We start from the raw sequence: 21108 nt of genomic DNA, 5'->3' as shown, positions 1-21108 counted from the left end.
GTGTCTAATGGAGGGATCGGTTACGCCAAGCCCTTTTAGTACTGGTAATTGTGAGCCCTCGAGACAGATAATGGATGCAGTAGATATCTAGAGTGCTCCAGTCCTGCTGGTTCAGAGAAGCTGTGATACAACTCTCACTAATTCCCCCCAGATGCTTCTATACCTAGTATCTAGAGCTTTCCTTGGAAGTGCTAAGGGGAAACCAGCCTGACCTTCTTCTTGTCTGGTGCTGATTTCTGGCATCTTTCTCTATAGAGATCCAGTTGTATGTAGATGCTGCATATCTGCATCAGTAGTACAGCAAAGAAATAGCACCGTAGACCTGGTTGTGCTGATTAACGCTATGGCTGTGGGCTTGTATTGAATCTGCGAGATGTCTGTTCACTGAGCRTACAGCATAGGGTCATGTTGCTCTTGCATGCTGCTTCCAGTGGAATCCAATTCAGACTAATCGAAGTGGGAGAACTTCCTGGAACCATCCAGCATCAGTCTATAGTAGCTGACAGTTTTTCTATAATTGCCCACACCTGTGATTTTCTCTCCTTACATTCATGAGGCTTTGATGGAAAACAGTTTCAGATGTGTCAACATTCAGGTTCTTAACAGAGGTAGATAAGCCTTAATACAGCTGTCTTAATCAAATTTGAAAACATATATCARTACTGAAGATAATGTGTGGTTGGAAAAAAGTGTGTGATTGAAAAAGTTAGTGATGCTATTGTACTGCTGTAAGAGGAGTTTCTACAGTAAAATAACGGCTAAATTAATGAACTGTCTTTGTATACACTCAGCAGAAAAGAACCCTGAAAACTAAGCTTTTTTTCTGAGATAAAGTAAGTAGAGGTGTTTCTTTGATGTTTTGTATGAAACTGCACAGTGACTTTGAGATGCGATGATGTAAAAAGGGTTCCGAGTTTGCTTTTAAAAGTAACAGCTAGTAGTAGACTGGTCACTTTACATAGTATGTTTGACATCACTTATTGCAGTTTCATTGTTTACCTTGTGTTAGGCTTTCTGTTCCCTTTTTTCTTTGAGCACTGATAAAAACGAGTAATGGGCAGAGTAAGTGGGAAGGAAAAATTAAAGTTGGGTTATGGGACTGAGTGTAATTGGAGCTTTGTCTTTCAAAAATGAAAGTCCAGATTTCATCTTTCAAAGATGGAAAAAACAGAGCTTTGGTTTTTCATCTATTGACAATGCAAAGCAGCAGTCAAATAGTTAGGTGATACTAGGATATATAATCAATGGAGAAAAACAGGGGAAGTAGTATGTTATTGCTGATCTTGTCAGTGGCGCAAGCTAAAATGCTTTAAGCAATAATACTTATACAAAAAAAGCTTCTAGAAAGAGATGGGCAAGAAGCTATTTAATGTCTTTTAAGACCTACTACTGAACTTCCTCAACTAAAGCTTTCTCAGAGTAGCATGGTATTAGAATTGATGGGACAAAATCAGTTTTATTAGGATGACTACAAGTCATAGGTAAAAAAGAATTATCAAGGGTAATGAAATAAAAACTACAGTAAACCAGAGATTTTTTTCCCCTCTATTTCTRTGTTCCTAACTTGCTCATCTTGCATGTTAAAGCAACTCTTAAATATAGGAGCAGTAAATATCTAATCAAATACTTGCATAAAAGTCCAAGCAGCAGAAGCAGATCATTGGGGTCTTAACTTTCATCTTGTAAAACTATTTGAAAACCAAGAAACTTAAACTATAAGATGTAGATCGGGTCCTGTGTGTATCATAGCATGCTTTTTAAGGTCTAGGAAAATGGCTGCTTAGTTGGGCTTTGAAGAAACTTTAAGTAAACCTTGCTTTATATGATGATGATGGAAAGAGTATTATTTGAGCCCTGGTTAAGCAAAGATCTAATCTCTTCTCTTAAGAAGCTCCTTGAGAAAACAGGGGGCATCAGTTCTGGAGGAAAATGCAACTTTTGAATAGAGCTAGTTCTCATTAAAGTGGGTAATAATTCTAAAAGCTGAAGGACTGTTGGAGGAAATGTTRTCTAAATTTCCTTTTATAAATAGAGAGCTACATCCCCTCACCACTAACATTAGTCTTTACTCTGAAGAAACAGAGGCTAACTCAGATAAGTTGTAAAATGTTTACAATTGTATAGGTTAGAATAGATGCTTAGGTAACTCCGTGAGTGAAACTGCATGCTATGTGTGTAATTTGCATATCCAGTATGGTGCTTTACTTACTTGTGATTAGACTAATCAGAAAATGGAGACCTTTATATATATAAGTATATATATATATATATATATATATATAGAAATAACCAAGTTTTGATGACATATTTCAAGTGGTGAGCTGTTCCTTATGGTTGATGATTCAACAACTTGGGGGAACTTTCAGATTATGCATGTGTATAATAGTGGACAGGCATATCCTCCACAGGGGTTTGTGAAACTTGAGTCCAAATCCTTTATTGACTTCGTTTGAAGCCTTCTACTTATATTGAACTTTATCCCAGTTCTGTCAGTTAGAATAGCATTTGGGAGTGGTATCTGATGCAGTAATTTCATATCTGAAACTAGTACACATTACTCTGAAGCGCTAATCAAAGAGATCACAGAGGCAACCTTATAAATTTCCATGCAGATGTACTTTCTGGGGGAAGGGAGGCACAGGCAGAGTATTTGTCAGAAACTTGAGGACTTGTCTTTGGTGGAGAAGGCCAATTATATGAGGATATAGAATATAGGTTGTGGCATGAGGCTAGACTAAAAATCATACAAGAATGTCTTTGTGCTTTGCTCAGGCTTAAATTGGTTTTGAAGGAAAGTTAGTTTCCATTATGTAGATATGTGTGTGTCAAAAGTCTCTGGTAGTAGAAATCAGATGGATTTCTCCCCAGAATCTAATAGTTTTGCAATGGGAGGAACTTGACTTTGGTTGTTGTTGTTCGATAAGTGGCCAGAATGGACCAACTGTATGAGATTTAACTCGGGGGGGAGGGAGGGGGGAATCTGTCTCACATGTGGTGAAACATAAGATTTTGAAATGTTGCTGCCATCACTAAAAGGAATCTGCATATTTGTGCTTTGATTGTAATTTGTATTTCCCAAATATAATTGGAAATAATGGATTTGTGTGAAAGTAATCCAAGCAAGACTAAGATTTTGGTGTCTGGATCAACTTTTCTGAATCTCTTCAGAATAACAGCCACTTTAAAAAGCAGTGTATAGTTGTCTAAAATGCTTCACCTTCAGTTCGGCTCATTTTTATTTATAGAAGAAATATGTAAATTCTGACAGCAAATGTCCCTATCAAAGAAGAGGCTATTTAGATCATCATGTAAAGTAGCTTCCTGGGATTCTCTGTGTTATATTGAACTGATGGATTTAAGATACAGCAAGGTGTTGTTTGGATCAAATTCTTCCACAGCAGGTTGCTATCTCTGCCTGATTCATTTTTTTTGCTGTGCATACAAGTATTGCTGCTGTATTATAGATAAACTTTCAGAAATCAGAATTCTGTTTCTGAATTTACACCTTCAGACTGCTGATCTGAAAATGCTTTTTAGGTCTGTTTACAGCTCTGAAAAGAGAGTTCAGTTAAGTTATTGGTAACTTACCTATCTTCCAGCTAAATAGTGCCTAGTGGCTTTCAGGTCTATACATCAACCTTTTCGTGTAGGTGGAAAGCAGTCCATACTGCAGTTTGCAGACAGAAGTTATCATGGTCTGTGGATGCAGCAAGCAGATAGACGGCAAAAAAACTGTAGTTGAACAAAATTATCTGTCATGTTACAAGTTTGAATTTATTTTGCTCAATACAACTGCCTGAAGGCCTTTCTAACAAACATTCTCTCCCCAACCCAAAGGCAAGCAAAGGCAGAAAAAGCAACATCTTCAACGCACAGTCGTAAATAGTAAGAATAATTAGAACATTAGGACAGAAAGTAGTTACTGGTTTTGTAATTGTTTGAATATTAGGAGTTTGTATTGTGGCAAAGATTTGAGGCTTTGCTTTTAAGTTTCTTCTGAAAGAAGTACATCTGTCAGCACGGTAGTATACCACTCTGAGGAGGTATCCCTTTGATATAGGACAGAGGGAAGTGGTAACTTCAGTAGGCCAAAGTAACTGTTGAGAGGAGAATGAAGAAATTACTGCTGTTATGTGATGTAAATTGATTTACAGAACTGGTTGCATCTTTTAGGATCTAAAGTCCTGAGATTTAGCAGCAGAATTGAGTAGTTCAGGATCCATCTGATATCTAAGGTTAAAATTTTGCCGAGTCCCAAATGGTGCCAAGATTATTTTCTTAGTGCTTCCCTCGTTAGGACTGTGTTCATTCTGCTGGGATGCAGCAATGTTGCTAAATGAAATGGCTGCAACTACCAAGGGACTGAAATGAAACTTGAAATGCCAGTTTTAATTGCATTTCGTTTTGACTGGCTTTACTGTGAGCAGTAAAAGTTGCTACAGTGCATTTGATAGCAGTAGCTGGAAGCACTAGAGGCAGCATGTTCAGCTGTAATATCAAGCCACAGTAGGGTTATTTGAGGACRCTGTTCTAGTATTAACTCTTAAATTGCCTACTCCAGTTTATTTTAATTGTAATGCTTGCAGTTTTTGCTTGTATATTTGAGTCTTTTAGTACTTGATTACTCAACTTAGATTTAACATCGAAGGAAGAAACTGAATAACATATAGATCCTGTAATTTATAAGCTATGTAAAGTTGAAGCTCTTCATTTAGGTATATTACACTGTCGTAAGTGTAGGTTCTGGATAAACTAACCACCTGTGGTACGCACTGCTATGGAAACTTAGTATAGCCACACATTTGGAATTAGAAGAGCAGGCTAAAACATGATAAACTAATGATTATAATTAACTTCCTGTAGCTCTCCTGAAGGTGACATTCAAGGGCTTACTTTAAACACTACTTGACTTAATTGTGCATTCAGTCTAAAATCTAAACAGCTGCTTGAGTTTATTAGGAAGGTCCCACAGAGTTCTGCAAATACTGTATGAGTCAAAATTAACCTGTCCAGGTATCAACCCAAACTATCCTGTATCAGAAGTTGCAAAAATGAGATGCAGTAACGAAACATCTAACTGCCCTCATTGATCATAAAGCTATCTTCTGAAGCACTTGAGGGGCTTTCTTGTGTTTTCAGAGGCCTACATTTGAAATGAACAGCTTAATTGCTGTGAATTTGTTATCATGAGAAACCACAATGTTGTTCCTGAGTTCAGAGGTGGTTGTTGCTTAAAATTTCCCTCTTCCATCCCTAGTCAGGAAACTTGCTTTCACATACTGTGCTTGCACACTGATCAGAGCAGTCCTGCAAATTGTGGGGTTATGGGGAGGGGGGAAGAACATGGAGAAAATCCAAGTTATATGTTGCCTAATAGACCCCTTAGTGAATTATAAGTATTAATTTCAGCAAAAACACATAGGAATGTGTGCCACTTAGGATTATATTCACTGTTTGAGAATTATGCAGTACAGTGGGAGGCTGAATTGTTCTGCGGGGCGGAGGGGGGAGATGCTTGCATTGAAGTTGTAGCAGGGACATAAACTGATGTAGTTCTTCGACAGAGTGCTGAAACTGAGGTGTTTGAAATGCAGCTTTTATCAGGAGACATAACTGCCACTTTCTTTTTTAATTGCCATATAATGAAGGCACATGCAAGTGAACTGTGCAGAGTGGGGTTTCACTTGACATAAGTCAAGCTAATCGTACACTGTCACTGGAAGTTGCATATTCCTGCCCTCACCTGTGTGCTGGCACTAGCACGCTTGCAGCCCTCTTACCAGGTCAGAGAGTTGATTTCTTTGAAAACTAATGCAATGAGAAGAGAAAGTTTTTGTGTAGCTCAGCTGCATCAGCTGGTTGGCTGTGCAAATACCAGCACTGGCAGGAGGGAATGGGGTCAAGAACATGGGCTGTTTGGGGAAGGGTGGAGCAGCCTCTTTGTGGCAGTGCAGACTTTGAATCAATCTGACCTATTCTGAAACCACATCTGTAAGTATTTTCCTCTGCTACTTCAGATAAACATGAACATTTTTTTTGTCAACTTTCAACAGCAGGCCTTGTGGACTTGAGTAGATCTCTTGCCAGGAAAAGGTAGTCTTGTAAAGCTGGTAAAGTGTGCGTTAAGGAACCATGAAGAAATCCAGTTTTTCAGGAGTCTTGTTTTAATAACCTTTTCAGTCAAATCTAATCCTTTCATGCAGAATCAAGGAAAGGTAAGGTATTTGTCCTATGGTAAATCTAAACCTTGTTCTGAAGTTGCCAAATTCAGATGATTCTTCAAGTGATGTGATTTGCTTGGAATCTTGTGGAAACAGCTATTTGACAGTAAAGATGCCACAGAGGATCAAAGCCAAAGGTCCAGACTAGCGTGTGCAAGGCATTTAGAATCAGTGGTTCCCCCTTTACTTTGAAAAAGGGGTGGAAAAAATCTAAAGGGCTCTGTGGCTCTTCAGAATTATCTTCAGTTTTTGGTAAGTTATCCTACAAAATACCTGGTATCTGCAAATACCAGTTGACTCCTCTTTTATATGTAGGTATTTATCAACACTCTTGCAGCATGGAGTTCTGGTTCTTCCCTGGTTTACCATACGCTTTTGATCACTGTACCTGCAAATTTTAGGTACTGTGGTACGAAGGATGCAGGATGAGACAATGATGAAAAATTTTGACTTATCAAGCAAAATCTGCCAATCAAGATGAAGACAGAACAAGCAACAAATACTGTGTGAGTCTTGGGAGCTCCAGCAGGAGGGAAGAGTATTTGGAATTTCTTATGCGACTTCCTAAACCATTAGAGAACTTCTGACTAGAACATGAAGAAGAATTTATAGTTGTTTAATTTGGATGAAATCCTTAAGAGTTTATGGCTAATGGCCAAAGATTAATCTTTTGAAGCATAAGAGTGAGTAAATGATTTCTGATGGCCTTTTAAGGAATGGAAGACTCTGATGTGTGACACTCGGAAGGCTTGTTCAGAGAAGTTGCAGTGTTTATATATTAAGTAATTTGAACTGAAGAAATTATCACTATTCCCTGTTGTGGTTTAACTTACATTTTGAACAGTGAAGTTTTCTTTTGGCTGTCTTTTTAATATAACACTGAAGCCTTAATCCATGTGAGGCTAATATTTCTGAAAAGATTATCTATGTTCTAAGTATATTAAATTATGACAACCAGAACAGCATACATGCCAAACCTTAGCTAATTATTTGTATTCTGTGGAGTTCAGAGTTGAACGAATTCTCATTTGAAAAGAGAGAGGGAATACATAAGTGGTCTTCAGTGTGTGGGGGCGCACATTCGTGTGTAAGTGTAATATCAAACCATGATATGAAGAAGTGACTCTTGACAGCATTGTCTCCTGAGTTAGTGGGATGCATCTGTGTAGCTTCAACAACTTGTCAGTTTGCATTGCCAAAACATCATTCAATATGTAGGACCTCCTTTAAATGTACTCTTGCTATGTGCAAAAGAGCTAGGGTAGATAACATGTAGGAAAACTCCATTAAATCTTTACTACAAACTAGCAAAATCAGATGCCTGAAAATAATGTGGTAAAGCATATTTTGCCTTGAGGTTTGGTCGTCCATTAATCATAAATTTTTAGTGTTTTAAAATGTATTTCAGAATAACCATTTTGAATTAAAACTGGAAGTTTCTGCTTTGAAACTTACATATTAACAAGCATTGTGTTTCCTAGTTTGCTGCAGTACTTTTTGCATTGCTTTCTTGGAAATGCCCATTTCTAACAGATGTTTTACTTCATCCATATGGTTTGGTGCTGGTGTGTAAATTCTGAATAAAGGTGTTAGTCATACTGTTTCAACTTAATCTTAAAGAACATTGTTCTCTTCATGTTTGGAGAAAACATTGTCAAATTTTTTGGTAAACCTTTTGTTGGTTGCTAAACTGTAGTCTAAAAATTGTTTAAATACAAGATAAATCAAGTTTTTCTGAGCAGTAAAGGTAGAGATAATGAGAAATTGTCTGAGTGTTTTAAAATCATGTTCGTAATACAGTGTGTATCAAAGATTCTTATGCTACCTAAATTTTTTTTCTGCTTGTTTTTCCTTGGCTGCCGAGTAAGATATCTTTTATCGCTAGGTGTGATGGTAGGACAGAGGAGAAAAGTAAGAGTGAGACTGCTGGAACTGTTTCAGTGATGAGCTTGCTTAAATTTCTGCTCGGATGTTGTTCCTAAGCCTAGCATTGAGTGGTTGTGCTTTTGTTGCAACAAACTGCTATAAACGAGTACAAGTTAATGATAGTACAGAAAAATAAGATGATGCCTTGTCTCTTAGGGCTTCCAGGCAAAGAGATCTTAATCTTAAAAAGCCATTATCCCATATGTAATTTATAGATAATGACAGAACTGTAGAATATACATTCCTTTTTTTCCAAAGGTAATAAGAATATCCCATTACTTTGGCATCCAGACACCTCTGTGGGCATGGGCTGTATGTCCTGAAAGTTGAAGGGTTTTAAATGTGGAGGATGATAAAGAGACAAAGGACAGTGTGAAAAGGGAATGTGCATGGACCCAGGTTTTACAGACAGCTCATTGTGGGGAGAATTGAACCACTCCTCTCCAGTTCTTGTAGCGTGGAAGTGTGGAAACCAAGAATGAAGGTATGGCTTATTTCCCAAATAGCCAGGTTAAAGAAGTAAGCCACTTCTCAAAGGCTTTGCAGTACCTAGGGTAAATCTTGGCCTTTAATTCATATTTTATCCATTCCTGTCAAATAGATGCTGTCAGGAATAGGCTTGAACATTGAGTTATCATTTAACTGAACAATAGCTGAGTAATAATCACTGCTACCATCTAAGGATTTAATTTGTGTTGGTATGCAAGACTTGTACAGCAGACAAATACACTGAGCTGCTCTGTCTCTTGAGAAGGTCAGCTTGAAGTTAGGATGTCTAAAATTGTAGCCTGATACTGAATTCCTTGTCCAAGTTGCATGGTTGTGCTGAGTCTTGGGAACTGAAGAATCCAGCTTCTTTTGGCAAATACTTCCTCATGTACTAGACCTGGACTGACTGGAAGACGTTTCACTTGTGAAAGACCGTCTAAATGTAAAAACAGTTTAATGTAGGGTTGCAAGCATCATCTTCAGTTATTTCCTGGGCTTTTTCAAGTGTGTGCGTGTGTGGTGTGGTGGGTTGTGTGGGGGTTTTTTGTTTGTTTTGGTTTTTATTTTGTGCATTGCAAAGGTCAGAGTTCTGTATTGTGACCTTTTAGTACTAGCTGGTATAAAAACTCAGAGTAGAAGAGTATGATTCCAGCCCTAGAACTCATAACTTGAAACACCTTATGAGCCAGCAGATGGATACACACTGGTGTGGAAGGTGAAAAAGCCAGTTGGCTGACATGACAAGCTAGGATTTTATAGTACATTGTAGGAAACAAGCATYGCCTATTCTATCTTCTCTGCCTTATGGCAAGATCAACTGTGTCATGTMATATCTGGCAGATCTTTGGCTTACATTCCCTTAAAATTTCCCAAGGTTGAGGACTCTAAAGATTTCTCTAGTAATCTKTATGGAACTATCCTTACTCCTGCAGTCTTTTTTTTCCTATTGTCTGTCATGCTGTGATTTTAGCATACTGTTACTTCAAATATTCTTTACTGTTAACAGGTTGTCTTTTGTACTCAGTGACTGCTGTTATGTTGACCTTCTAGACAAAATCCTTTCTCAATCAATTTTGTAGRTTTTACAGTGGAGAGTATATCGTACAGGTGTGAAGGAAAACCTAGAAAAAGCATATATGTACAAGTGAAGGAGCCTTGCAATAAGAGATAGTGCAGGGCTGGGTGTTAATGACTAACTTCAGCRATATACAATGCAATGCTGTGAAGGTAGCATTTAACCAATTGCGGCTTTCTTCAACCCAGAAGAGTCAATGAGGGGAGGAACTTCAGGTGTTATGTAGAAGGATCATGCAAGATGCACATAGAGTTTAGAAGATCTAGAATTGTATTGGAGGAGAGAAACTGTGGTAACTTGTCAAAAGGTGGTCTAAAGCTGATGGGGAGAGACAGTATTTGTAGAGGAAAGTACAGTTTCGGGCTTGCTGTTTTTAATGTTGACATGGTTGTGTATGGATTTACAGCAGAGGCTTATACACATTATTACTTACAGAATTTTCACTCTTATAGCAGCCATGGCAACGTGCTTTTGCTATGCCCAGCTGTTCCTTGTGCTAGTGCAGGAGAATTTAAGTGATCGAAACTCAACTGTATGATCTTTAATCAAGACAATCTCACTGTCTACCTATGTATCTGTTGACAGAGGTACAGTGGAGTTAACCATGTCCTGTCCCACTGGTGGGAGGGAGAGGCAAGGCTAAAGTTTTGTCAGTAGCCCTAAACACCACCACCTCTGTTTTCTGCTAAGAGATCTTAGTGCGTTGGGGTTGGTACCATACTTCCTGGTGCTTCCTGCTGCTTTGGGAACTTCGGGCAGGGCTGGTAAATAGTGCTCTGCACACATCCTGAGTGCTGGTGGCAGCACGCTTCCCATGAAAAGTTAGGTTTAGACTGCCATGTGCAGTGCTGGCACTGGTTGGCATTGGGTATATCAGACTTTGGACCGTCAGCAAAGACAGAAAGAGTCTGTTACATCGAGAGGCTACTTTATAGGCAGTTTCAGCCTCAAGGAGTAGGCATGACTTCTGTTGCTAAGGTCTTCTACTGATTATTATGCAGAGTGAATTTGTTTTTTAGCATATTGTAAAAGTATTTGYTGGGACAAATCAGTATTCTCTTCTGGTTTTGTTACAGGTTGGTCAAGAGCTCTGTGGAGCTTCCCTCCAAGTGAGGCTGAAATTCCTTAGTTATGGTTGCTGGATATCACTGTGACACAGATATTGCACTGTCTGCCTGGATGATGTTACCAAGAGAGGGCATATTACTATTATTACCTTGTCAGGATTTTGTCAGGTGCTTGCCTTCTGTCATCCTACAACAAGGGAAAAAGAAACACCTCTGTTAGTGTTGTTCTAGTAACGCCAGCAAGATCCTTGAGGCTGATGATCATATGCATGTCAGTGATACTGTCAAGAAGATCTGGTCCTCACTATTTCAGCTGTATTCCTACAAGTTATCTGGTGTTATGATATGGTCAGGAACAAGCTCCTAGTCAGGCTGGCCTTCGCTTCACCTTTTTTAAACTGATGCCAGGAAAGATTCTCTGACCTTTTCAGAGACTTAGCCCTCTGCTCGGGTGTCATTGTAAGCAGCAGTGAGATAAGGTGGACACAGCTTTGTGAGCAGTGAATACTACCTTGCTGATACTGTAGCTCTAGTCCTCAAACACTAAGAAGAAAAAGTCCTTAGGGAGGACTTGCATTTCAGGGAAACAATACTGGTCAGCTGTAAGATTGAGGTTTTCCATCTTGTAAAGGGTTCTGTGCTATTGAGGCTTTCTCTATTATTGACATAGATCAGGTGGTCCACAAAGTCAAGTGAGGTGTGCAGCAAAAGGGAGGAGAGAAGGGTTTGTTCTGCTTTTGTTGCTGAGTTTAAAATTGTATTTGTCCCTATGTGTTCTAGCTTGTTCAGTGGCATGTTGCTCTACCAGGTGATCTGTAGTGTGAAACTTAATGCAGCTGCTCTTGACTTTAGGCAGTTGAGTAGAAATGGAAAAATGAAAATAATGGCTGCAAACCTGTGATAAACCTAAATGGTTGCTTTATCCCATGTGGTGTGTATAGGATGTAGTTTGTTAACTACTGCAGTATAGTTAGTGAATGTCTGCACAAATGAATGTGAATGTCTGACAAAAGAGCTAGTGCTGGTTACTTCAGTCTGAAAGATTCGCTTCCTTAAAGAAGTGCTAAAACCAGTTAGTCCTGATGCGTCATTTTCTATCTTAGAAAAAGGTAATTTAAGTTTTACATCCCAGTGGTCTTTTGCTTCAAGAAAGAACTGAATGGAAGTTGCGAGTTCCAGGGAAACTGAAAGGCTTAAGCTGTAAAAAGAGAATGCAGGGAATGCATTCAAGCAAGATATATGCATTTTTTAATTTGTAATGACATAGAATTTTAAAGCTGATTTAATGATGAAACAATGACTGTTACTAAAAGTATCTTTGAAAGACATTTAATGTTGTGCATGTCTGGTGATCCAAGGTAAAGGTCAGGTTTATTCAGATACCTAATAGCTGCCTGATGTGTGTACAGTGAGAGACTACTTGGCTTCTGCCCAGCAGTAAGAATTGAATTTTGTCTCTTGGAAATAAAAAACAAAAAACAAAAAACAGTATAAAGCTCAAAGTATTGCCCTCCTGAGAGTGTCAGAACTTAAACATTAGGGTCTGATCTTTTAAGTTCAGTAAGTTTCCCTTGAAGGGTAGAGTGTATCAAGTTGTACTGTCTAATATTTAGTTTGGGAATAGGTTTGTATACTCCTAAATATGGTAGCAGGACATGCCTRCTAAGTTAGATCTGAGTTTCTTTTGCCAGCCTAATATTTTAGTCAGGGTGCTGTGGGGAGAGAGGTGGAAAAGTGCTGCGCTGCACTGTTCCTTTGTGTAAGAAGTCTGAAGAGAATATAGAGGGATTATTAATCTGGAAGAATATTGGTTGACTATCTTAGATGTGAATGTCTAAATTTCCTTTGTAATTAGCAGAGTCCATGGTGTGGTTTGCCTGACCTACTTGAAGAGCCGTGGATGCAGCCATCTACACATGTATACTGTGGTTAGGTGAGATGAGTGCCACACATGGCTGCTTTTTTTTTTTTTTTTTAGCGCTGGAACAGCTTTTCTGTTTCTGACAACTGATAGCAAACACATGGAATGAAAATTGTTTGCTTTATAAAAAGGGAAATACCAGAAAAACTGTGGTACTCCATATCTTTCTGCCAACAAAGGTAACAAGCGGAGATAACTGGAATCTGCACTAAAATGACTAAAACATTTCTACTGCCAATCCTTTGCTGAGGTTACTGACTTAAAAAATGGAGACAAAATAGACATCTGGAAGTGGTAACTAAGCTGTTGCAGCAAAACAACAGAGTTTTTCTCTGAATATTTGCATTGACATCTAGTTGGTGGCMACCAAAAGATAAGTGAACGTTGAGGGAAGAGCACTGCTGCTGAATGGAGCAAGCTTGCTGTTGTGTATCAGATGGGCGGTAAAGCACRTGCTCTCTTCTTGCTCCCCTTACAGAAAATCTGATGTAGAGAGCATTGTTAAGACCTCTTGGTTCAGGTTTTGAGAACTCATTCCTGCCAGCTTTGCAGGGGCCTGCAAATATGATTGGGAGCTTGTCTGACTGCGTTGAAATCTGAAGAAAATAAAGGAAGCCATCTAACTTCCTTTCTAAATGACTGCCTCTTGGATTTCTTCTGGCTTACAGAGGAATACCTTTGACAAACCTCAAGATCATCATGTAGTGCAGAAGGAGGGGAAACRAGCATGTGTCCTCTTCTCCCTGAAACTTGTGTTCTTAATTATACACTGTCGCATGGACCTCTTGTTCTACAGTAGGAGTGTTTCTTGCAACAATATCTTGCCTTAGACTGTCAAATATATTTCTTTATATCCTGATCTAGAAATAGATCAGAAGAAGGCAGGGAAGAGTTGTAGCAGTGGGCTAGAGTGCCATAAAAGTTGAGGCAGAGCTTTGTGTTCTCCTGAAATGCTGATCTGCTATTTGGTTGTCATGAAGCTCTTTTTTCATTCTTGAGGTCCTTCACTACTTTACCAAAAGTTGTCTCACTGAGGTCCTAAGACTTTTGCTCTTGCAGGWTTATAAGGTCAGATTCCTTCGTCTGTCCTTTAGAAAGCTCAGCTAGCACTTTGACAGGACCACTGCAGTCTTCAGGCGTTGAGAACTGAGTGCGAGTATAATCCAGTACACGGATTGAACGCTAAGTCTGTATGTCGGCGAGATTTTTCTCTGTAAACATCAGAACATCAATTTTATCCTGGTATCATAGTGTTGCTATCGCAGCGAAATCACTACAAAATTGATTTWAAAAAAAACAAAACTACAGCCCAAAGTAGACAYGCGTGCCATGCTCGTGAGYGACTAATTCCTTATGTTGAAAAATTCAATAATAATAGAATTAAGTTGTATTTGAGTAAAACGTAAAGTACTCTTAAGTGTACCATTGTCTCCAGAAGTTAGAAACAGAATTCTTTATTGACTGTGGAATACCATTTTTGTAGTAATTAAAATGATTGACTGAACTACATAGCAATGGTCAGCAAAATAGCAAATACATAGCCATAAAYAGTACCTGTGAGGGGGGAAAAAAGTCTTACTAACCACAGAAAATTGCTAATAATGAAGACATTTAATTCTGAGATCCTCTACCATCTTGTGGAAAGGTTTTCTCTAAGAATAATGCTGTAAGTTTCTCTGTTACGCAGTTAAACCTACATCTGCTAGGAGGAGTCATTCTATCTCTTTCTATGCTCTGGGGACAAATTGATAATCTGCATTGTAGAAATGTTGATGCGTCTGTTTTGTAAATCTTAGTATTCTGAATTATAGAAGCTAAAGAACCCAATGTTTAAGTTAAACAGAGTGTAGCTTTCAGTACAAAAACTTGACTGTGTACCAGAGTTTCCAGTATCTTATGCACAGTTATGCTCAGCTTATTATGCTTCACAGAGATTAAGTTTATCTAATTTTGTGTCACTGAGCGTTTTATTGTGAAATTCCTTGAAGCTTTTTATGACAAAACTTAAACTAGTTTGTTTTATAGGTAAAACTGAGTAGATTGGCTTACAGACTGTAACTTACCTAAGAGGTTAGGCTTGTGGTGTGAATGAATTAACGTTGCCAGCTGTTAAGTGTTTAATAATTAAGCAAAGTACATAATCAGTCTCTTTCATTAAAAAAATGGATTAAAGAAACTATATGGATCTGAAGTTCTAACAGAATAGAGAAGCGCAGCTCTTCAGTAGTTATTGTTCTTGACCCTATTAAAGTGTTTGCTGATTGCTTGTGCAGACCCTTTCTTGCATTGAGAAGTTCTTCCTGGTCAGATAAACTACKCTGTGCTTCCAGTAGCTGTCATTGTGGAGATGCCATGTGCCAGGGCAGCTGAAAAATCAGGCTTGCCCAATGCCTTGCCTGTGGAGCCGTTTGTTTGACTTGCTAGCTGGCCAATTTCATCAGTTTTCTCCTGGGTAAATTGATTCAGGGCAAGTTGGCAGCAGATCTGAGTTTCATCTGGGCTTTCCCTCTGCCTGCCACAGTAAGGATGAAGGGAGTGGGCAGTAGGCAGGTGGTGGGGCTGTACCGAAGAGAGGGTGTGTTGTCTTGTGGGAGGCCAGCTCCCAGTGGGCCCGCGGTTGCACATGTTCCTTGGGAAACTGTCCAGTGTCGTAAGGCTCAAGTGTGTAAGGCTAGAACAAATACTACAGCTCTTGTCCAAAAATGAGAAAGGTGAGTAAAAACCTTAATTCAGCAATTGTGTTTTGCCTTCCTGACTGCAGTGACACTTGAAACTGATGTGCTATGGCCGCCCTAGTCAGAGCGCTTATAGGCTGTTCTGCTCTATTTAGTATGTGCTCTGTTGTATGAACAGGAATATAGCAACATTATTTTTTTGAAATGTGTCTGAAAACTCCTTTTCTGATTTGACAGCGGGAAGCTCCTTTCTCTGCGACTCTAGCATCAGATGATAAATAATGAATTATGTATGCAAATATCCTTCAGATACTTCCAGACAACTTTAGTTGTGCTTTCAGTCACRTGGGACTTGCATCCTAGACACTTGTAAAATCCATTCTTCCAAACTTTTATCTTCAGTCCTGTTTCTCCGTGAAGAGTCAGTACATTTCCAAGACTTTGCTTATAACTCCTTTGCCGCAGGGTATCTGGTGCTTTGAGTTAGTATTCCTAGTATAGTTAGAGGAGTCATCCTGTTACCCTGCCCCAGTGTTGCTCTTGATCCATTCACGCCTTCTTCCTGGTCGTTCTAAGCTCTCTGATTCTAAACAGAGAATCAAGAGGTTAAACCATTATCTTCTTCACTAAGATTTTGCAGGTGCTTTTTCATCTTAAATTCACAAGTCTGCATCAATTTAGTGAACTGCTTTCAGCTGCCATTTCGCCTTGCTTCTGCTCATGGTGCTTCACCTTTTGGTCTCAACAGATATTTATTTTCCATAAAACTCGAGGACAGTGGATGCACTAAAAATATCAGTGTGGAGGATAATACAAGAGAAGGTTCAGCAAACTAAAAAGCATCTGGCGTTTGCTCCAGATGAGGGCATATTAGAACTGAGCCTTTTTCGAGATATGCACCCTTGAGTAACCAACTGCTGCTGGTGTAAGCAACCTGACTCCAGACTCCTTTTAGTCCTTTTAGACTGAAATCTGCTAGCAGCCTGCCTACGAACAGATTGCAGTGCCTCCCCTTGCCCTCCCCGCGCACCCCACGGGGATGCAGTTAGCACATCCCTAAGAACACAGCTGCGTGCAGTTCCTTGGCCCGTGCCTCAGGAATGTTACACTGATGTTATAATTCTCTCTGAAAATATTTCCTGATCTTTCTGAGGAAAGAGGAGATGGGAGTTAAACCTCAATTTTCCTCTCCATGAGCATAGTTCAAAGGCCGGGACTAAAACCTGTGGGGCAAAGTTCAAGCGAAGCCCTTGTTTACATGTCCCCTGTGCTTCTTGGGCATGGGCTGCGACAGGGCAGTGGGGTGTTAATGATCTAGGTTTTGAATTTCTTGTGCCCCTTTGGAAGTCCTGGTTTAGTGAGATAGTGTTGCAGGCGCTTATCCCAAGGGGGTATGTGGCTGAATCGAGGACTGTGAAGTGCTTCCCTATGGCACACCTAGAAAAAGTAGACATCCTTTTGTGATCAGAAACACATCATTACCGGAAGACTTGTTGTAAAACTTGCAGGGGGTTAGCAGAGTGTTGGAATACTGCTTTTGTCTTTTTCTCTTTCCTCCTTTTTTACTCTTGGGAGGAAAGCAGTAATTAACACAGCTGAATGTTAAATGCAGCATTTTTTGTTGGCTCTGGCTTTTTTCTAGTATTCATTTTCCAAACTTAGTAAAGACAGTGCAGTCAAGTCTTTTGGTCAGTTTTGAAGCCCTCTTACTAGGAAGAGGGAAAGGAAAATTGTTCAGATGTGATGATCTGCATGACTATTCTTCCAGATACCTGAAGATAAAACAGCCTAAAACAGGAATAATTAACTTCCTGTTTTAAAATAGAGGGTTTGCGGGTTTTTTGGTTTTGTTTTAAGCCTTCCTGTATTTTGTTGACAAAGAATCTGGAAGCATGAACTTTGAGTAACTTCTTCATAAGCTTATACACTGAAGAAGAAATAGCTTGAAAGCTCTTTTAAATCCTGTCTAAAATGTACAGTTTTTCAGAAAGTTCCTCAATTGTGTAATCTCAGTTCTGGTACAGCTGTGCTTCTTCCTTACTAGGATGACTTCAGATSAACATGATTATTTTTTCTCTTTGATTGCTGTTGCAATGCCTGCAGCACAATGTTCTCTGTAAACCGATCCAAAATATGTAAGATATCTTTAGTTTCACTGTTAGTTTTATTAGGAAATGATATCCAATAACTTCATTTGAAAAAGCAACTTTAAAAAATGGCACACAACTTCTTGAATAGTTGTAGCATGAGTAAACTGGCATGGTTTATAGGAAACAGCAAAGGGATAAGCATTGCAGAACTGTGCAGTGATGTTAAAATAAGCCAAATGCTGAGTTCAGGAAGGTTACAGGTGTACATTAATTAGAATATTCCAAAATGATGATACTCCTGTAACATTTTCTTCCTTGGTTATGATTTCTTGGAGAAGTAAATCCTGGAAGTATTGCAGTTAATACAGGAATTAACTTTATGTGTAAATATTAAACTGAGCTTCCCTTTGCATCAGTTCTGTCCTTGTACCTTATTTGTCTGACTTGTAATTTTCAGAATAATAAAATGACTTGCTAAGCATGCTGATAGCACTGAAATCAAATGTTGAGGGGTCAAGAGCCTTGCATGAGGAAGCAAGAATGGAAAGGAAGAAAGCTGGAAAACTCCCCCCCCCCCCCACCTCCTGGAGGAAGGCTTAGGAAAGGGTTTTTTCCTACTGCAAGGTATAAACATAGCATGGTCTAAGCACTGCAAGTGAACACTATTTTCAAGTATTAATTGCTTTGGATAAATAGTTTTACTATAAACTGGTTCACCCAAAACGTTGGTTATTTGTGATTTCACTGAAATACTTCCCCCGAGTGGGGTGTTCTTGTTGGAGGCAGTTGATAGATTTTAACTTGAGGTCGTGTTTTGTTTGCAGTTCTAGCTGGTGAGAGCATAAAAGCGTGAAAAATATATTCRTGTCCAAAAGTAGCTAGCACACTTGGCAATCTTTGTAAGATTATATTTGTCCAGTAAACACAATGTAATAGGATCTAGTAGATTCCTGAATGTAGGAGGTGTGCTGTAATGGAAATCGTGTTAAGACTTTAGTCATGCTTTGAAATGTCTTTATTTGCAAAGCTTTTAAAGGTGCTTTTTATGGTCAGTGTGTATCTGGTTCACATTTTAGTATCTTGTAAAATACTTCACAACTAACTTAATTTTCCTTTTTTTTTTCTGCTATTAAATACAGCATTTTGCATTACTCTTTATTGGGGAGAGGCTGGGTGGGKTGATCGGATCAGGATAATTGAARTTGGGAAGGTTGAGTTGTCTGCAAAAGTCGCTCTTAAATTGCTTTAAAAARAAAAATCTGATGATGCCCCCTCTCTCTTTTTATGCGTAAAATACAGCATCTGCTAGTCTGTTGTAGTGTGGCATGAAGAACATGAATAAAGAGGAATATACTGATCTCAAGAATTTTGAGATGTCTTCTGTGACAAGAAAGATGTCTAATATCCCAGTCAAACTAGTCAGTCAAAACTGACTAAATTTGACTAATTCTTTCCAGTTTCTAATTTTCCCTGCAATGACTGAAAATTATTCCTAGTTTTCCCTACTTCTGGATGAAAAATGTTTCAAGTATAATCATTTGCCTTATGAGAGTAAAATTAGCCTTATGAGATTTGGATGGTGCTGCTTTTAGATTGGTTTTTAAACAGGAGCCTGAGCTATGCTATAGGACTTATTGTAAAACAAAAGCAGAACACGTTCTGAACTTTAGCTTTTGCACTATTTTTGGTATRCATTCAGACGATCCAGTTGCCAGAAATAGGCACTTAATTAAAATACAGRACAGTTGTCTTGTACAGATAGTTTAAATGAACCATATAGAGTTCATACTGGCTCTTATAAAAACATTAGTGTAWCTGCTAGTAAATGTAATGTGGTAACAGCCTGAAGACTTGTCTCAATACCGATTCTCTTCTCTTGCTTTACAGGAAAATCTTCACTGACGATTCAGTTTGTGGAAGGACAGTTTGTTGATTCATATGATCCAACCATAGAAAACAGTAAGTAAATAACTGACAAGCAGCTTTTCAAGTGTCTTCTCTAAATGGCACTAACTCTTATCAGAAATCATTTTGATTATACATATTATTTGTGTGGGCATTTACATATTAATGCTAAAGCTCATTAATTCAACTTAACAGTTAARGTAATCTTTTAAACCAATGGTCACCACGCTTACAGCGTTGCAGTTTGGAGATTGTTGTGCGCATATTTCTCCAAACAACTAAACTACTTTTTTTAACACAAAAGTAAAAACAAACCAATCTGACTAAAATGTACCTGCTTCTTGTATTATAAAATGTACCTTGTTGAACATCTGCTTCACCTAGGATCATTCAGGGCAATTCAAATCAAGTATGTCATACCTCTGGGCAAAGGTGTTGCTATGTGGAAGTATTCTAAAACCTCAGATTTCTCATTTGATCAATATATCTAGATGAATACAAAACGGGCTATTCCAGGAGCAAATGACTACCTTAGAAAGTAGACAAACTATAGTCATGGTAATGTGAACTTTCTTTAAATTGCTCATTTCCCRTTGCATGATAACAAGCCTTGTGCACAATCAACTTGCAGCAAATACCGGGTAACTCACCCCTCTCAAGTGAGATAGATATATATAGATATATATATATTTTTTCCCCCTCTCTTGGCAGTTGTTTTAATATTAGTGCCTTTGTGAATAGCTAGCATAGCGGGTAAGTAAAGATACTAATACTAAAAATACTGTCAAGAGCAACAAGTCACTTGAGAGGCGAGTTACCCGGTATTTGTTGCAGTCCAGCCACCTTCTTATGATCTAGCAGTGGCCGTAAAATACTTGAGCAACTTGGTGTTATGCTGGGGTAACTGGCATAGTTTTAATCATCTGGGAAGCAAAACCTTGCTTTCATGATGGTAACCCCAGAGCTTGTATTTTAGTGACTTCTGAAATGCAGTGGTAGTACACATATTTACAGATTTGGACTTGYGCAATAGGATGTTGAGCTTGTGTGTTTGTCTGGAAATCTGAATGAAGTATCAGGAGAAAAAGGTTACTTTTTTATGTATATCCTAATAATTAGAACTCAATAGCTATCACGATATTTTACTCAGATTTTACTTAGTTTTATTGTCTAGAACTAGAATTTTAGTTATTACTTTTTGAAGAAACTTTTAACTTTGCTATGGCAAGTGGATGACTTGCCCTTTGACCCACGTGACCTTTTAGTCCTTATATGGGTGTCATTATTAAATGCCACTATTCAATCCTGTTATTAAATTCCACAATCCCACTATAATTTGTTAGAATTGTAATTAAGATTTGCTTTGAATTAAAAATACTAAAATAAAAAAAGCTATTGGGTATTAAGTTTCTGCATTTTAAATCTTAACATTGGTGGGTGGGTATTTTTCACTGTCTGTAATATGAAAATACAAAATGTTTAATTTTATTTTAGTTGTATGCAGGTATATGGAAGTGAACTAGTAAAAAGCTTGAGAGAAGGGGCAGAGTCTCTCCAAAATACTGAGTGAATCTCTCGTTTCAGGATTTTGACACCTTGGTACAAGACTGACTTTTCTGATCCTTTGCAGGTTCTTGTGTGCTGAAGACTCTTGTATGGCGTTTATAACCGCTATGGTCTATAGTTGTGTCTCTTTCATAGCTTTTCTGAATGACTATATGAAAAGATACTAACTTCAA

The 21108-nt window shown here is 38.5% G+C and overlaps 1 protein-coding gene across 4 annotated transcripts in view; it reads left to right on the top strand.

Moving 5' to 3' along the window:
- RHEB (Ras homolog, mTORC1 binding) overlaps nt 1-21108 on the top strand; it is a 43697-nt gene that overhangs the window by 810 nt on the left and 21779 nt on the right. For 3 of the 4 annotated variants that reach the window (XM_026091556.1, XM_026091554.1, XM_026091558.1), the window contains exon 2: nt 19352-19423. The exons of the other annotated variant lie outside the window; for it this stretch is intronic. In XM_026091556.1, coding sequence (XP_025947341.1) covers nt 19352-19423 — 72 coding nt within the window. The remainder of the gene's footprint in view (nt 1-19351; nt 19424-21108) is intronic. 4 annotated transcript variants of the gene reach the window in all.

Source organism: Apteryx rowi, unplaced genomic scaffold (assembly GCF_003343035.1).
Source record: "Apteryx rowi isolate R43461 unplaced genomic scaffold, aptRow1 scaffold_91, whole genome shotgun sequence".
In the NCBI taxonomy this organism is placed as follows: domain Eukaryota; kingdom Metazoa; phylum Chordata; class Aves; order Apterygiformes; family Apterygidae; genus Apteryx; species Apteryx rowi.
Note: the sequence above shows the minus strand (reverse complement) of the source record. Positions and strands in the feature narration are given on the sequence as shown.